This window comes from Zingiber officinale, chromosome 7B (genome assembly GCF_018446385.1).
Source record: "Zingiber officinale cultivar Zhangliang chromosome 7B, Zo_v1.1, whole genome shotgun sequence".
NCBI classification, from domain to species: domain Eukaryota; kingdom Viridiplantae; phylum Streptophyta; class Magnoliopsida; order Zingiberales; family Zingiberaceae; genus Zingiber; species Zingiber officinale.
The window spans coordinates 12,535,408-12,552,441 of record NC_055999.1 but is presented as its reverse complement, the minus strand read 5'-3'; the positions used below and the strand labels follow the sequence as shown (position 1 = coordinate 12,552,441).

General features: G+C 37.0%; 1 protein-coding gene across 1 annotated transcript; it reads left to right on the top strand.

Annotated features, from left to right (window-relative positions):
* Positions 1–374: 374 nt before the first annotated feature.
* Positions 375–16,910, top strand: LOC122005345 (glucose-6-phosphate 1-dehydrogenase, cytoplasmic isoform-like). Its single transcript, XM_042560365.1, has 16 exons — positions 375–535; positions 1,381–1,620; positions 3,568–3,653; positions 7,602–7,662; positions 7,744–7,930; positions 9,076–9,233; positions 9,367–9,435; positions 12,600–12,658; positions 12,749–12,785; positions 14,172–14,243; positions 14,429–14,576; positions 14,855–14,950; positions 15,228–15,298; positions 15,850–15,965; positions 16,490–16,535; positions 16,609–16,910. Exons 2-16 carry the CDS (start codon positions 1,417–1,419, stop codon positions 16,777–16,779), a joined length of 1,581 nt encoding a protein of 526 aa, XP_042416299.1. The 5' UTR covers positions 375–535; positions 1,381–1,416; the 3' UTR covers positions 16,780–16,910.
* Positions 16,911–17,034: the final 124 nt, after the last annotated feature.

The following is a 17,034-nucleotide window of genomic DNA, read 5'->3' as shown; positions in this document are numbered from 1 at the left end:
TTTGTCTTTTTTTGTTTAACTTTAAATAGTAGGAGACGACACGGAACACGTGGTAAAGGTCCCCTTTAATTGGTTGGCTCGCGCCATATCCTAATCGATCGGTTTCAACGGCTGTGATCCTTCAATCTAGCAGCCGTGGTGGCACCTGCGGCCATGGATGTAATTACCCTCACCCATACGCCGTGCCCTCACCCATACGATTAAATTGAAACCTGACAACTATACACCAAAACCTACCACCCCTACTGCCTACACACGCTGCTTTCTTATTCCCGACAAGTCGTCGCGTATAGCATTCGCGTACGTTCTACCAGTTTAGTTAGGTCAAGGGAAAAAATCTTTTTTTCCCCTTTCCAGTGGATTTATGCTGGTTTCTTCTCCGTTGAATTCGGTGGCAGGTAAACGTGAAAGGAAAAGAGGGCTTGGGGGCAAGTAACTAAGCGAACAGAAGGCGCAATGATCTGAGCAGCGGGTATAAGATAAGGGTGCTGCCCCCAATTCCGTCTTCCCCATCGCCGAGGTCACTACTGGGAAGGTTTGTTCTTGCTTTCTTTGCTCTTTCCTATTCTGCGAATCTGTGCTGGAGCTTTTCCCCTTTTGGTATAGTAGCTATTGGTGTTTTGTATCAAGAAGGGTTGTTTTTTTTACTCATGGCGGTGTTTGTCCTTGGTGAGATGGTTCTTAATCGATACTTTGTTGACTATGTTGACGATTCTTGTGTTTTCTTTTTGTTTTTGTTCTCTTTGGGAGAGATTGCTCTGCTTCGGATGAATCTAAGCTTTTTCTTCGCTACTACTCCGGTATTTTGGAGGTGTGGTTGTTTATTCAGTCGATTTGCAGTAATCGGAGATTATCCACTTAAGATTTATGGTAGTAAGTAAATCTACGCAGAGCTGAAGGTGGATGAACCATAAAAACATAAGGATCTCAGGCCCCAGCATCCAAGCTCCTACTTGTTCACTCATAATTTGATATTCTAATAGTAACACATTTACCTTTATTTGCATAATGTCCAGACTCTTGATTAGATTATCCAACATTTTGCATATTTAAAAACTTCTTTTCGTTTGTTGAATTTAGAAAAAAAGATTCCTTCACAGTTTTGTATTCCCCCTTTTGAAATTGATGCTATTAAATTTGTTGTGGTTGTTGTTATCTCCATCGTTTCAGTATTTGTTGTTGCTTTTGTATTCTTTGAAGATAGAGATTAATCATAAGATATTTCTCATGAATCTCTATCTTTAGTTCATGCTTACATTCTTTCCCTCTCCCCCCACAGTAAAAAGCCCCTTACTTTTTGAATCCATTAGTTCCTAAAAATATATGCTACATTCTCCATTGACAAATGATTGTTTTTGTATATACCTATGCAATTCTCAGGTTTGAAAGAATAAGCTTGACATACTGTGGTCAGCCATGTCAAAGGGATGCAATGTATTGAATTCAATTTTGCGGCATGTGCCATCAGAAAGTGGCAATACTAAGGGTGAATCACTTTCAGAAGAAAAGGACATGGGACTTGTGAGGGAGGCTGGCTGTCTGTCCATAATTGTGCTTGGTGCTTCAGGAGATCTTGCGAAAAAGAAAACATTTCCTGCACTTTTCCACCTTTTCCTTCAGGTTTGTAGTGCGCACATGCACACACGCGCGCGCACACACACACACATATATGAATTTAACATGTTTCGATTGATATTTTATGCTATGATATTAGATCCATATACATTACTTTTCCCTTTGCTATCTAGAAGACAAATGCTGTCTTTGTGACTGCAATTTTTTTCTTCAACTGATTCCTAAAGCCATCCTATCCTGTTTTTGATTGTTTTGAGGTTCAGATTCTATTGAATTCATGGGCTCATCAATTGCGTACTATGATTGTTGAGAAATTTCTTTAGTCACTATGATTGTCAATTTACTTTGTTATTACTATTGTGTCCCTGGATGTTGATAGTGGATACTCCTTTTGTCTATATAATTTCAAGCTTTGCAATATGAACTTCATGGTTCCTATATGAAATGAATGGTGCGACTTTGTTTATGGAATTACTGGGAATGGATTTGGTGGACGGATTTTTTATGGGACAGTGATTGGTATTTGAAATGTATACTTTTTTGTATGGCTTTTAGGAAGTCTGCTGATCTTAGGCAATAGCCTAGCTCTATGATTTGTAAGAATATGGTATCCTAGGTCAGTGAAAATGCATTTCCCAATAATCCTAAGTTATTAGAAAATGGATAGAATTATTAACCCAGGGCGTGCAGTCATTCTTTGTTCTTTGACCTTTTTTTTTGTTTAAATAACTAAATTGTGTTCCATATATTAGATCATCGATAATACCTGCTTAAAATTTTCTTTTTTAGGTCATTGCATTTCTAAAGTTATCTTAAACTTGGTTAATCATGAGGGTAAATCTTGTTGAAGATAGTTTTGAGCATGATTTTAAATGTGGTTCCATGTTGGTCGTCACAAGAAAAACGTCCTATTTCACTTGCTAAACCACACATGGAACAAGTCGAGATAGGAAGAACAAGGATTTTCTTTTATGACTTATGAGTGTTTTTCAAACATCTTCTGTGAGCAAGAGGACTTGAAACAACTTCTTTGCAACAACTCAGAACTACTTCACACAACTTGTGGACAACTTTTGCGAGTGGAGGCGCTTCTTCAAGCCCCACAACTCATACTGCTCCAACAAAGATCAAAATGACTCACAAACAACTCCATGAAGACTGCACAACTTGAGATTTGGTTCCATGAGGATTTTTTTCCACAAACAACTTTGGGAGGATCACACGAGTTCCACCAGGGTTTTCTTTTAATTCAAAAACAACTTTGGGAGAGATGAAGTGTCAATAATATTCATCCATTAAAGAAGAATCCACAAAATAGCTCCTCCAAGTATTTTTCTTCTTTTATCTCGTTCTACCTTCCACCTCCAATTTCTCATTGATGTCATTTGTTGGCACTCTGACACAATACCGAACTGTCTCTTTCCAGTCAGCAACTGAAACTCTATTTAAGAAACAAGATTTTAAACTTTGATCGTAAACGAGTAATTTTGAAATGAAAAACATACTCTGTTTACCCCATCTTTGGCATGGTTTCATTTAGTTATTATTTGTTTTAGGGTATGCAAGCATGTTTTAGTTTGTAAAGTTGGTCAGATATTTCTGTGTTTTGGTTTAATCTGGGTTATTTTTAGGATTTCCTTCATAATTTAAGCTTACATGTTAGGAAATTTGAAGAGCATGACTAATCAAAGACAATTTACTAGGATCTGCAATAAGGTGCTAGCCATGTGAAATTCTTATTGGGACATAGAATGAAAACAAATTCTATGTTTTCCAGTTGTAATATTGTTAACTTTCTTTTTATTTTGATATGTGAAATTAATTTGATTACTCTAATTAATTGAATGAAGGGAAGCCTTGGAGCAATGGTAAAGTTGCCGCTATGTGACCTTGTGGTCACGGGTTGTCCTTTTTTTTTACTCTGATTAATTGAGTAGAATTATAGATGCAAGTACTTCAACTAATGTATTTGTATTATGTGGAGATATACAGGGATTCCTGCAGGAGGAGGATGTACATATATTTGGTTATGCCAGGACAAAGCTTTCAGATGATGATCTTAGAGCACGCATCCGTGGGTAAGATTGTATTTTTTTCATATAAATTTCTTCACAGTTCATCCTTAGCTTCATTAATAACTTCACATATCTAATACAAAATTCCTTTGCAAAATGTTAAATACCATCAGTAACTTTGATCATTTGAGTATTTGATTATATTCTGGGTTCTTTTGACCTAATATCTAGTCTTGTATCAGATTTCTTGCTATATTTATTGTCTGAGAAATATTATGGAGTCCTAGATAGTAAATGTGTAGATTTAAAAGAGGGGGAAAATTTTAATTTTAATTATGTTGATATAAAGTATATTTATGATGTTCTAGCTTCTCATGTTAAAACTACTAGGCTTATGACAAATGATTTTTATACTATGATTGTTGGTTCACTTTAAGAGTGTGTTTGGTTCAAGTTATCATTGATAACCTTGGTTATGAGGAATAAAACATAATCTAACGTTGTTTGGTTCAATCTTATGTAATTCAGAAAAACTTATTTGATTTTACTTTATTACCCTCAATAAGACAAAGTCTCAACATGTTCAGTATTTTTGAAACCGAGATCATTGTTATCGCCTCTAAACAAAAGGCTGATTGTGAGAATCAAAGACGAACCCAGAGGACAGATATCTGTGTTTTACATTCACAGGTTTTGCGGGAACTACATTCGGTGATTCATTTCCTTTTGCTGGGAATGTATTTTTTGTGCCTTCTTCCATCCTGGTTCCAAATCGATTGTTAACATTTCTTCCACGGTCACTGTTGTCCTGGATACAGAAGATAGAGTACGGTTAACAAAATGATCCAAACTAATTGAATAAGCTCAATATCAGTCTAGAAGGCAAGTCAACTCCTGCAAAAGCTTACCCGGCGTCCCTAGGATTGAACCTAAATGGGGTCGGCCCATCCCCGCCGCTAGAGAAAAAGGTGGCGTCTCCTGGAACACCAGCACCCGGCGGTGAGATCTGGCCCTTGAGTCCCTCCACACGGTAGTGGTTGTAGACAACTTGCTTTTGGGTATCTATAACAGAGGCAAAAGAAAAAGCAAAAGATGAGATTGATCTTTAATCAGAAAGAGAAATCGAAGAGGGAGAGGCTCTGATTTGAGCCTCATAAGCTTTCGATCGCCAACAGTCCGATGTAGAACAAGTCGTCCCCTTCGTCCGCCCCTCCCTGCCTCCGCTCCTTCTTGGCCTAGACGACCGCTTGCCCTCCTTCGCATGCAGAACCGTGAGGATGATTTTGGAAAAATTTTGTTGTTAACTCCAGAATGAAGAAAAACCCTAGGCTTCCAAGGTAGTCAAATTCCTCCTTTTGCTAACATTTTAGTGATGTGGCCGGCATCCTTCATTCTTGAGAATTGCCGATTACCTAAACCAAACAGGGTTTTCGTTGATAACCATGGATGGATAACCAAGGTTATCAAGGATAATCCCAACCAAATGTACCCTTAGGATGCGTTTGGTTCAATTTATCATACATAACCTTCACATAACCAAGGTTTTGGGGAATAAAACATAATCTAATGTTGTTTGGTTCAACGCTAGGTAATGCAACAAAAACTTATTTGTTTGGAGGTTTTAATATATAACCTAGTTTGACATTTACTTTATTACCCTTCATCCAACCCAAAAGACAATCGATTATCAAAAATCATGTTATTTTAGATCGGAAAGTATTACACATTTACATTATCCAAAACCTATTTATCTTCATCTTCCACAAATTTATCAAAATCATTAATTAAAAGCTCATTTCCAAAAATTTCCTGCAATGCATTGTAGACCCTGATTAGAGCATTCAAGGCAAAAAAAAATCTCAGCTCTGGGATCGCCATCGCTGTGGAGTTTGGTTCTTTAGGCGACTTCCTCCACCATCGACCTCTCCTCAGCCAGATGAATAAACCCAAAATAAATACAAATTAAGGGAGTTGAAAAATGATGCAAGAACAGAACTATTGAACTGAGAAAACAGTGTGCTACTTTCTCTTCCCAAGAACAATAGGAACCTACTCTCCAATAATGACTCTTAAGGTTCCTTCATTACATATGGCAGGTGGAAAATAAAGGAAGAACTAGAAGCTGATAAAAAAATACTAATAGAACCAAATTCAAGGAGAGGAATTTGAAAAGGCTATAAATAGCAGTAAAAGCAAAATAACAAGCTAAACCAGCTCAATCGCACAGCAACTGATTAGTTGTTCTCACATGCTTATCAATTTAGCTAGCTGCTAATGCTTCTACCTTCTTCACTGCCATGCTTGCTTCAGGACATGGAGTAGTACCCGAGGTACCAACGAACAAATTTCTTGAGTCCGGAATGGAGGGAAGTCGTTGGATGGTAACCAAGCTCCTCCTCCGTGAGCGTAATATTGGCGTGGGTGAATTGTACGTCCTTGTTCCCGGGCATTTTCACAAACTTCTTGACAGCCTTAACCTTGAGAAGCTGCTCGAGGATAGAGACTAAATCCGAGACAAAAACAAGGGAAGTGTTGCTGAGGTTAGTGAGGGTGTGGCAGACGCCGGCCTGGCCCGCGAGGTGCACCACGTGAGAGATTGGCACCACACCGAACAACTTGCGGAGCAGTGCGGCGTAGTTGATGTTGCCCTAGACGATGAAGATAGCCGCGCAGTCGGGTAGCGTCCGGCACGCCTGCTTCAGGTCGAGATCGTAGTAGGCGTTGAAGTTGTCGAGGCTGAGGACGCCATAGCCGTAGCGCTCGAGGACGACAGCCACACGCTTGCATCCCGACGAACCCAGCAGCCCCAATGACGAGGAAAAACTTCCCGGAGGTAGGAGCAGACATGCTTCTCCTAGGCAGGACCGCCCCAGGATGGACTCGTGCTCATGCCGAAGGAGCGGTAGGTGCTAGAGAGGGAGGAGGAAGGTGGGAACGGGGAGAAGGGGGAGAAGGGGAGAGGAGGAACATAGCGAGGGCGAGGGCAAAGAAAGACCAAAATTTTTCGTTAACCCCGGAACCACCCAAAACCTAACATTTCGGAGGTAATCAAATTCCGGGTTTATGCCCCCCATTTGCTGATGTGTTGGGCATGCATTATTACTTGGGAATCACTTATTACTTAAACCAAACATGATTTTTTTGATAACTTTGGATAGATAACCAAGGTTATCAACAATAATCCCGAACCAAACGCACTTTAAGGGTCATCTCTAATTCCTTCTGCTTTTGGATTAGCACTCGATGAACTCATTAGACATTCGCGATAAGCTTCTTTGATGTATAGTAATTGCAAAATGTTATAGTGTTGATTGATAGGGCAACCCAGTGCACGAAACTCCCTCGGGGTTCCGGGGAAGGGTCGGACCACACTAGTCTATTGTACACCGTCTTACCCTGCATTGCAAGAGATTATTTTCACGACTTGAACCCTTGACTATGGTCGTACGGCTGTAATTTTACTTATGCGCCAAAGCGCCCCTTCTATAGTGTTCATTGATAATAAATTGTGGAGAGAAACTCATAAAGTAAATTAGTGAATCATTACGATGGACGGGCAAGAATTATAACTAGGGTTTTGTAGATTTGGGATCTATTATTTAGCAAGGAGACATATATAATGAATGTATCATGGAATATGAGTTGACGGCTCAAGTATAGTGAGACTGAAGAAAGTTTTGTCTGATGTAATTAGATGTGTTTTAAAAGATATGAATATTACTAGTGATATATTGATATGACCAAGTTAATGGCGGATAAGCTTCATATAGCTGACTCCAACTTCTCCTTCTTATTGTTCTATATATAATCTTGAATCACAGTGCTTGTTCTATGTTTTATGTACATCTAGACAAAGAAGAGAAGGTTAACTTGCATTATTCCAGAGAACTTATTGAATCCTATCTTTGGTTGATGCATGGAATCACAAAAAGTTCACTAGTTAGGGATTTATTATAGAACTTTTGTTTGTTCTGTATCTAGTTCATTAATCTTTGTATATGTGATGTTCAGATATCTACAGAAAGGTGTTTCAGCTGAGCAAGAGGATGTTCTGTCAAGGTTCTTGCAATTGGTAAATTAATCATATATCTTCTCCCTATCTGAGATTTTGTGAATTTGGGAAATAAGAGTTTTTTGTAATTTTACTTTGCAGATTAAATATGTCAGTGGTTCATATGACAGTGCAGATGGCTTCCAACTATTGAACAAGGCAATTTCTGAGCATGAGATATCAAAAAATAGCCATCCAGGAATTTCTCGCAGGCTATTTTACTTGGCACTTCCACCATCTGTTTATCCTTCTGTTTGCAGAATGATAAGACTATATTGCACAAATACATGTAATCTCCTGTGAATTCAATAAGATGCTCAAATCACTAAATTAGTTGATGAAACTTTGGTAGTTCTCTTAGGAATGCCCCTAATTTTCAGAATTTGCTAGTACTAGGAGCACACATTTTCCCTAAATGACAATTTTACCCTTACTTGCCCCATGAAAGTGTGTATTACTCTAGTGTTTGTAGACAATCGCATATATTTATTAGTGTAAAATAAATATAAAGCTTATCTACACTCAAGCCATTTTCTTTATCCTTTAAGCAGGAATTCTGAAAATAGAAGTGCTTGGTTAAATTTTTGAACTTGAGATTTTTTTAGGTGAATTGCCCATGTAGCTTTTCTAGGTAAATTAAAATCTGCATGTGCCTTCTAAATTTGTAAAACCTAGCTTTTCTCACATCACAATCAGCATGTATCTCCTCTTTCTCATTCTTATAACTCAAGAAAAGTAGTTAATGTATGCATTAGGATCTTCAAATTCTCTTATGGTAGGCATCTACTGTGCACTGTGTTTAAGAGTTTTCAGAATGATACATGTACATTAGTTTTTTAGCTGTGGTAGTTTGCATTTTCCATGCCAATTAAGAAGTTTAAATTAAGAAATTCATTTTCCATAACAATACTTTAAAAACTACAATGTATCATTTTCCATGTCAATAGTTAAAGAAAGTTCCCATTATTGTGCACTATTTTAGTTTTAAGTCTTAACTATTGCTTTTCTTAGAAAACTTATGAACTCCTTTTCATGATTCTGTAATTAGGCTTTCTTTTCCCAAGTCACCTTAGAGAGCCCATTCTGTGAGTTACACACCCTTCCACTATATGCTTGTCTAACTTTCTCTTCCTTCTTTTGCTTCCTGATCGTATTAAGTTGCTGCCTTTCTCCACTCCATCCAATGATGTGTAACACATGTTGTATAGACAGGGCAGAATAGCTATTTATCTGTCTCAATAATGGCTTTGTATTTCAGGAAGGTCATGAAATCTGACTCTGTTGCAGTCTGCTATTGTAGTGTAGTCAGCTATTGTAGCATTTGAGATGCACATTTAAGTACTTAGATGTGCTCCATGAGGATAATTTGAAGTATCTTTTTCTTGATTCTTCTGTCTCATAAGCTAATCTTTCCTGGTTTTAAATACTTCTCAGCTGATCTTGGTGGGTGGACTCGCATAGTTGTTGAGAAACCTTTTGGAAAGGACCTTAATTCTGCAGAAGATTTAAGCGCTCAGCTTGGAGAGCTATTTACCGAAGAACAGCTGTATCGAATTGATCACTACCTGGGAAAGGAGTTGGTTCAGAACTTGGTAATTCTTTAAAAATTATAGCTGACATTCTTCATTTTCTGAAGAAATTGGAAGGCAAGAAACCGAATCAGGCTTCTTTCAATTTTTGGCATTGGCTTACTCAATCTCCTTTTTTTTCTTCTTGAATTTGCAGCTTGTACTGCGGTTTGCAAATCGATTATTTTTGCCGCTTTGGAATCGTGACAACATTGATAATATACAGGTAAGTTTTCCTCCTATATTTGCTTTGATTTGAGAAAAATAAATAAATTGATCCACGGAGATAGTCTAGATGCATGCTATCATGTTTATCAAGGTGTAAATTTTGACCCGTGCCGATGTTTTGATCATGGACCGGAACGATACGATTTCGGTCCTAGACCGGAATGATACGGTTTCGGTCCTGGACCGAAACGATACGGTTTCGGTACCATACCGTGCCATGTTGATATAGTTTTGGTATTTTTCAATATAAAATATATTAATTAAAAAATAAACAATATAAAAAATAATCTTTAAAACAAGGGGAAAAAAAATGAAAATAGATAAATAAATAAATAAAAATTTTATTATAATTTTTAAATTAAAATAAATGGAATATAAAATTAATTAAAATTAATTAGATAATTTTATTAGGGTTTAATAAAGCCTCTTTAGATTATCTCCATCATAGTTAGGAGTTGAATAAAATAATTAACCTAAGTTTAATTTTAAAAAAATCTGAAATCCGACACCACTCGCAAGCTCGCGTGGGGTTGCGTGACCCCTTAGCCATGCCCATTGGGATCTCGTGACTCCTTCGGCGTGACCGCAATGGTCGTGCACTCCTTTGCAGTGGTCGCAAGGTTGCGCGACGTCTCCGCGGCGACAGCGGAAGGGTTATGCGACCCCTTCGCTGTTGTTGCGAGGTCGAGCAACCCCTCTACTGCGACCACGGGATCGCGCAACACGTCGCAGTTGACACGAGTATGGTGCCGGGGTCGTGCTGGTGCCGGGGTCGTGCCGGTCGCCGAGCGGAACGAGATGTGTCGCCCGTCTAGGCATGACACTTTAAACCATGCTTATCATTACATGATTCATAGTTTTCTTCCGGGCATGTCTTCTTGAACATTAAAAAAAAAAAATTGAATTCTAGATTTTTCCTTTTGGCTGAAAATTTTTGACATGGATTAAGCATTGTAAACTGTCCCTTTTTTGATCTTCTGAAGAGAGCCCACCACTGAATTTGCCTAAACTTTCCTTAGGTAATAAGTTATCTTTAGTGCAAACAAATTAATGTCCTTTCCTCAAAAAAGACCTCGAATCAAAGTTTTTCATTAGTAAGATCTCAACAATTAGTCTTGAAAAAGGTTGTGTTCAGTTTCAGATACAAGAAATTTCACATTTGGAAATATGGTATTGGATCACATTAAATCTTTTTATGGTACTGTTTATTGTGTTTATTCAACAGTATTCCTTCCTCTTTTACCTGACATAGTCTCAGCAATTTGTTGGTGGTTTAACAATTATTATTTCCTTTAGTTAATAGCGACTTTTCTTCACTGTATCTTTGAGCAACCACTGAAATCTGAAGGATCTAAAATAGGCATGAGTTTAGTCCCACATTAGCAAAACATTGGGCGTCATGTGTCTTGAGGGACAATAGTCTCCGTATCCCCTAGTCATCCTTTAGGCATCTTTTGCAAATGGATAAAATAAGTCTTGTAGAGTGGGCAATGCCACAGAATCTGCATTAGTTTAGTTCAAATGCTAAAAGTTCATGAATCTGTCCTTGATAGATTGATGGCCCATGTACATTTCTAAAGTCGATGACCCCTGGAGGGGGCTTATTGAGGGTGCTTACTTTCACTGTTGGGATTCAATCAAAGTTCCACGTTGGAAAGATTTAGGAAAGATCATGTGGTTAAAAGGATGTAGGATATCTCCATTGGTATGAGGCCTTTTGGGGAGAGCCCAAGAGCAAAGCCATGAGGGCCTAGACCCAAAGTGGACAATATCATGTCATTGTGGAGATATGTGGACATCCTTTGGGCACAACAAATTGGTATTAGAGCTACAGGTTTTGGCGGATTTCTTCAACATGTTGGGAACGACTTCTGCGAAGTTTGATCTGGTGAAGTTTGACCGAACCGGAAACTTCGGATTATAGCAGTGAAGAGGCAAGGACTTGTTGGTGCAGAGATAAAGAAATATGTTGCAGAGAACAAAGGTAGTTCGGCAAAGTCTTATCTCCATTGGTATGAGTCCTTTTGGGGAGAGCCATGAGTGCATAGGCCCAAAGTGGACAATATCATACCATTGTGGAGATATGTGAACATCCTTTGGGCACAACATTCACATTTATCAGGTGTCAAACGTGGAGGGGCTAAATGCCTTTGTTCTTTGGGAAGGGATTTAACCAAGGAATGTACAAATCTCTCAATCAGCAAAATCGCCTTAGCAAGTTCATCTTCTTAAATCAATGTGCTAATTCTAAGCATGTAATTGTGAGAATATCTCTACTGATATTTGGAAAATATATAAGAAAAAGGATGAGAAAAATAATTCCTTTTGCACAGTGGAAATTTCAGTTTTCTAGTATGTTGGCACATGCTGTAGGTAGGTATCAATAAACCATACTGACCTAATTCAGTAATACATGGGAAAGAAAAGGAAGAACTATAGCGGAAAAAAATATGAGGATCACTATCATGAGCCCTAACTGAGGCGAGCCACTTCTGACCGCTTGCAAGATGGCACTCATCATCAACAATGACACAAGCCCCTTAACCTCCTTTTAGGTTCTTCCTTTTATTTACTTCCACTCATTTTTTTCTTTTTCATTCATCCACTTTTCCATACTTTAGAGTTAATGCTGATTGTGAAAGGTACTATGATTGATTATATAGCAAGTACCAAAAGGAGATCTAATGATCTAATGAGAGACAAGGACAGATTGAGTGGATTAGAGGGCAAGGCGAATAACAAGAGGAGGAGATAGAAGAAGGGGAGGACGTGGGAGAAGATGAAGAACAAGAAATAGTGTTTTGAAAAGGGTTCTAGGTGGCTGCATATTACTATGCATCAGGAACCACTTCACTTGTAGCACATGAAATCTCTCATAGGCAATTGGCTTCAGTAAGGTGGGATTAGGTGGTCTGTCCAACCCACATTTGCAATGATCCAAAATATCAAAACTGTGATCCATTCAAAATCCTAAGTATTTCCTGTACTTGTCTTTTCTCAACTATTCTAGGCTTATATGGTGTTTTTGCTCTTGTTAAAGAGGATTGATTCTTGTGAATGTGAAATAGATATATAAAAGTGACTGTGAAGTTGCATAGATCTCCAAAATGCATCTCTAATTTGTTAATTGATATCATGTAAAACATTTTCATGAATCTACAGATTGTGTTTAGAGAAGACTTTGGAACTGAAGGACGAGGAGGATACTTTGATGAATATGGGTATTTTTTATAAGAATGGGAATGCTCAACAGTGTTTTAGTAAACTGATTGCATAATGGTTGAAAGCTAACCTCATTTATTATTTTACAGAATTATTCGTGATATCATTCAAAATCATTTGCTGCAGGTATTGGAAAATAAATGATGTTATTTTTCGTGGATGCATTACCTACCTGTATATTTTACATAATGAAATGAACTCCTAATTGATAGAAATATTTGTAAGATTAGATTAGATATTCTCCCCTTATTTTTCTGATTTGTAAATTATTTATCTTGTTAAAGTGCAATAATTGTTCCTTTGAGTAGTGCATTAATAGGACATTGTGCATATATGCATAAGAGAAATCTTGATTTTGAGCTATTTGCTTGTACGCAAAGCTTCTTATAGGCAATTTCCAAGATACCCAGTGAGTTAGACTACTTGTAGCATGCATGTTATTCTACGGAATCTGATCTATGATCTCCAACATTAAGATATAATACAGTTATTGCTGACTAGACATGGTATGTGTAGATTATTTTGTTGATCTTAAAATGATTTCTAGAAAAATACTTCGTCTATAGCTGTTTTCAATATTTTCCATACCCTCATTGACCGACCAACTTAATTAAAATAAACTATTGTCTGAAATAAATAGAAAGATTAACCTGAATTAGATAATTAATTATTCTAGACTTTTTGTAAACTGAAGGTCCACAACAATCCTGTAAAAGGGCAATTGATTTATTTTAACAAGTGATATAACCTTATAGAGTTCAACAGAGGACAACATTCTTGTAGATAACCTTATGTGTAGATTATTTTGTTGATCTTAAAATAATTTCTAGAAAAATACTTCGTCTATAGCTGTTTTCAATATTTTCCATACCCTCATTGACCGACCAACTTAATTAAAATAAATTATTGTCTGAAATAAATAGAAAGATTAACCTGAATTAGATAATTAATTATTCTAGACTTTTGTAAACTGAAGGTCCATAACAATCCTGTAAAAGGGCAATTGATTTATTTTAACAAGTGATATAACCTTAGAGTTCAACAGAGGACAACATAGTCAGGACAATTATGGATTGTTGATGGTGATGCTGAATTATTCAAGAAATGTCGTGAGAAGATTTTTTTGTGGATGACTGACTATGGACACATCATAAATTAATACTTTTGCATCACAAATAGGAAGCTCTAGTTAGGCGATGCGAAACTATGACAAATAGACACATCAAACGAAGAAGAGGACACAAAAAAAGACTTGGTTAGCAACGATAAAACAAGATAAAAATTATTTAAATATAGATGATGATATAGTAAAAGATAGAGCCCAATGAAGTAGAAGGATCCATATAACCGCCCCACTTAGTGGGATAAGGTTTGGTTGTTATTGCTACATCACAAATAGGAACGTTATGCTAGCCTTTTTGTGTTATATATATATATATACACTTGATTTTGGAATCGTTTTACTATAATTTTTTCCATTCTCTTTAATTAATTGTAACCATATTGCTGCAGGTCCTTTGTTTGGTTGCTATGGAGAAACCTGTTTCACTTAAGCCTGAACACATTCGGGATGAGAAAGTGAAGGTCATACAGACATTTCATTTAATGCAAGAACAAACTTGCTTTAATCTTTACTTTCTCACTTAATTTTTATCATCATTAACCAAACCCATTTTCTTATCAGAAGTACATCAACAAATATGACATTTGTTTTCTCTGACCTGCAATAGCCTTGTGAATCTATCTTAATAGCATTTTTCATCCTTCAGGTTCTTCAGTCTGTGCTACCCATAAAACATGAAGAGGTAGTCCTCGGACAATATGAGGGCTATAAAGATGACCAAACTGTGTCTGACAGCTCAAACACCCCTACATTTGCTACTGTTGTTTTACGTATACACAATGAAAGATGGGAAGGTTCAGTTTTTTTTCCCAACCTTGTTAATTTCACTTTCTTTGAATTTGTATATTTTTATTCAACCTTGTGATTTGTTGTTTCTTTGAGTTCTTACATGACATAGAACCTGAGCTAGGTTTGTAATTATCATTGCCAAAGCACTGCAGTGATACTGTGCCACAATAACCATCTAGTTTCATTATTAGAACAAAGTTTTCTGAATATTCATTTTTGTATAGCTCTCTCTATCTGACTAGCTCTCTCTTAGTTACTGATACTTAATAATCATACAATACAGGTGTCCCTTTTATATTAAAGGCAGGAAAAGCTCTGGACAACAGGAAAGCTGAAATTCGTATTCAGTTTAAGGATGTTCCTGGTGACATCTTCAAATGTATGCCATTTAAATTTTTGTTACCCACTCTTTCATTTCTTTTTATAATCTCCTGTTGATGGGTCTCTTGTTCCAGCACCTCAATTATTGAATAACAATTCGATTAAGACAGTCTTGTAGAGTTCTTCATTGAATAATTTAGTATAGTTGATACCTCTACCATATCTCATTTTCTTGTCCAATTTTTAAGTTTACTTTCACTATTTTATTTACTTAAACGAATTCAACTTACAGTGCTCTCATTGTTTATCTGAATTTATCATTGTTAATGTGCAAGGTAAAAAGCAAGGGAGAAATGAATTTGTCATTCGCTTGCAACCATTAGAAGCCATGTATATGAAGCTAACAGTAAGTTCAATATGATTCTCAGGGCCTATACAATCATTTTGCATTGCAAGAACTATCCCATAGATGGTACTACCTAAGTCATGTTCGACCTTTTGATTTCATGTTAAGGAGTCATTAAATTTAAGAATAAATCTGTTTTTTTTTAAAAGACAGCTATAAGAGCCCTCGAACACTCACATTTGAGTAAAGTTCTTTGAATCAAAGACTTTGACAACTTCCAAGTCCCTTACCATCTACACTAGCTGGCATCCTCTCCTGTTATTTTGATATTTATTCTTCTTCTAACATTCTTCCTTCTGCACATCAAAAATAAAGAAGAATACCACGATTAGCCCCCAATACCTTGTTTCTGGTTGGTGTAAACATCAGCTGGAACTGCGAGATCCTTGTAGTTGTAGGTGACTGTCATATGGTGAAGTAATTTTCATCAGTGTGTCTATTTCATGCTCGGAGTATATTGCATGTTTCTGCTTTTGCAGCTTCTATGTTTTGTATCATGTCATGTTCTTTATATCGCAATTTTCTTTGTTTTCTCTTTCTATGTGCTGCAGCTCAAGAAACCTGGATTGGAAATGTCAACAATACAAAGTGAATTAGATTTATCCTATGGGCTAAGATATCAAGACGTCAAAATCCCAGAGGCATATGAGCGGTTAATCTTGGACACGTATGTTCTATATGTGATAACTCTTTATTGTTGCCTTTTCTATATATTGCTTTTCAATACAAGTAGTATAATCATGAATAATTTAACATGTAAACTGATTGATGTCAAGAACCAATATATTTGTCCTGCCTTCCAAAATAATTTCAGTTGTATTGACACATACTTTGATCCTCTAATCAACTTGTACAGATGGTCCAGTTTCAGTTCCCGAAATGAGAAAACATATATCAAACAATTTTTATGACCTAAAAGAGTTTAGAGGAAGCTGATGATGCTAAAACCACATAAGGATCACAAATCCTGCCTTGGAAAATCGTACATCCATTTTACATTTTGTCACCATCTTTTGCATTTCTAAGCTTATGGTTGTTGTTGATAAAGCTTGTAGTTTCTAATCCAAGTTTCATTTTTCCTACATGCTCAAACAGCTAATTCCAGTTTGAGCTTTCAATTTCTCTTTATTGCCCGCATCGTCAAAGAAACTATATTTTGACGACTATCTTGTTCAATGCAATGCTTGACAGAATAAGGGGTGACCAGCAGCACTTCGTGCGCAGAGATGAGCTGAAAGTATGTCTTGTCATACCTAATCCATGTTAATTAACTAAGAATAGGATCTTATTGTCTTGTATGGATATCGCAGGTAGCATGGCAGATATTTACACCTCTTCTGCACAGTATTGATAATGGAGAATTGAAGCCTATTGCGTATAAACCGGGAAGCCGTGGACCAGAAGAGGCGGATGAATTGCTAGCCAGAGCAGGGTATGTGCAAACACACGGCTACATATGGATTCCACCCACCCTAGAATAGCTTCTTTTATATGAATGTACTTTATATGAGAATCAACTGTTGCTGCATTAAGGGCGTATCTAATGTTTTATGCCTCTCGCTTGTACTCTGCCGTGATCATGTTTTGGAATAAATGGAGTTGTTTGTCTCCAGGATGCTGCATGGATGAGTTGTAGGTTTGTGTTGAGTGCAGCGTTTAGAAGAATTTTACCAGAAAATTTCAGTGAATATGATTTGATAATTCAGTAAAGTTCCTGTCATTATAAAAAAATATCA

Coding starts and splice junctions, on each gene's coding strand:
- LOC122005345 (XM_042560365.1), top strand. CDS start 1,417: ATGTCAAAGGGATGCAATGTATTGAATTCAATTTTGCGGCATGTGCCA. Junction 1,621..3,567: donor TTTTCCACCTTTTCCTTCAG/GTTTGTAGTGCG, acceptor GGAGATATACAG/GGATTCCTGCAGGAGGAGGA. Junction 14,577..14,854: donor ACACAATGAAAGATGGGAAG/GTTCAGTTTTTT, acceptor CATACAATACAG/GTGTCCCTTTTATATTAAAG.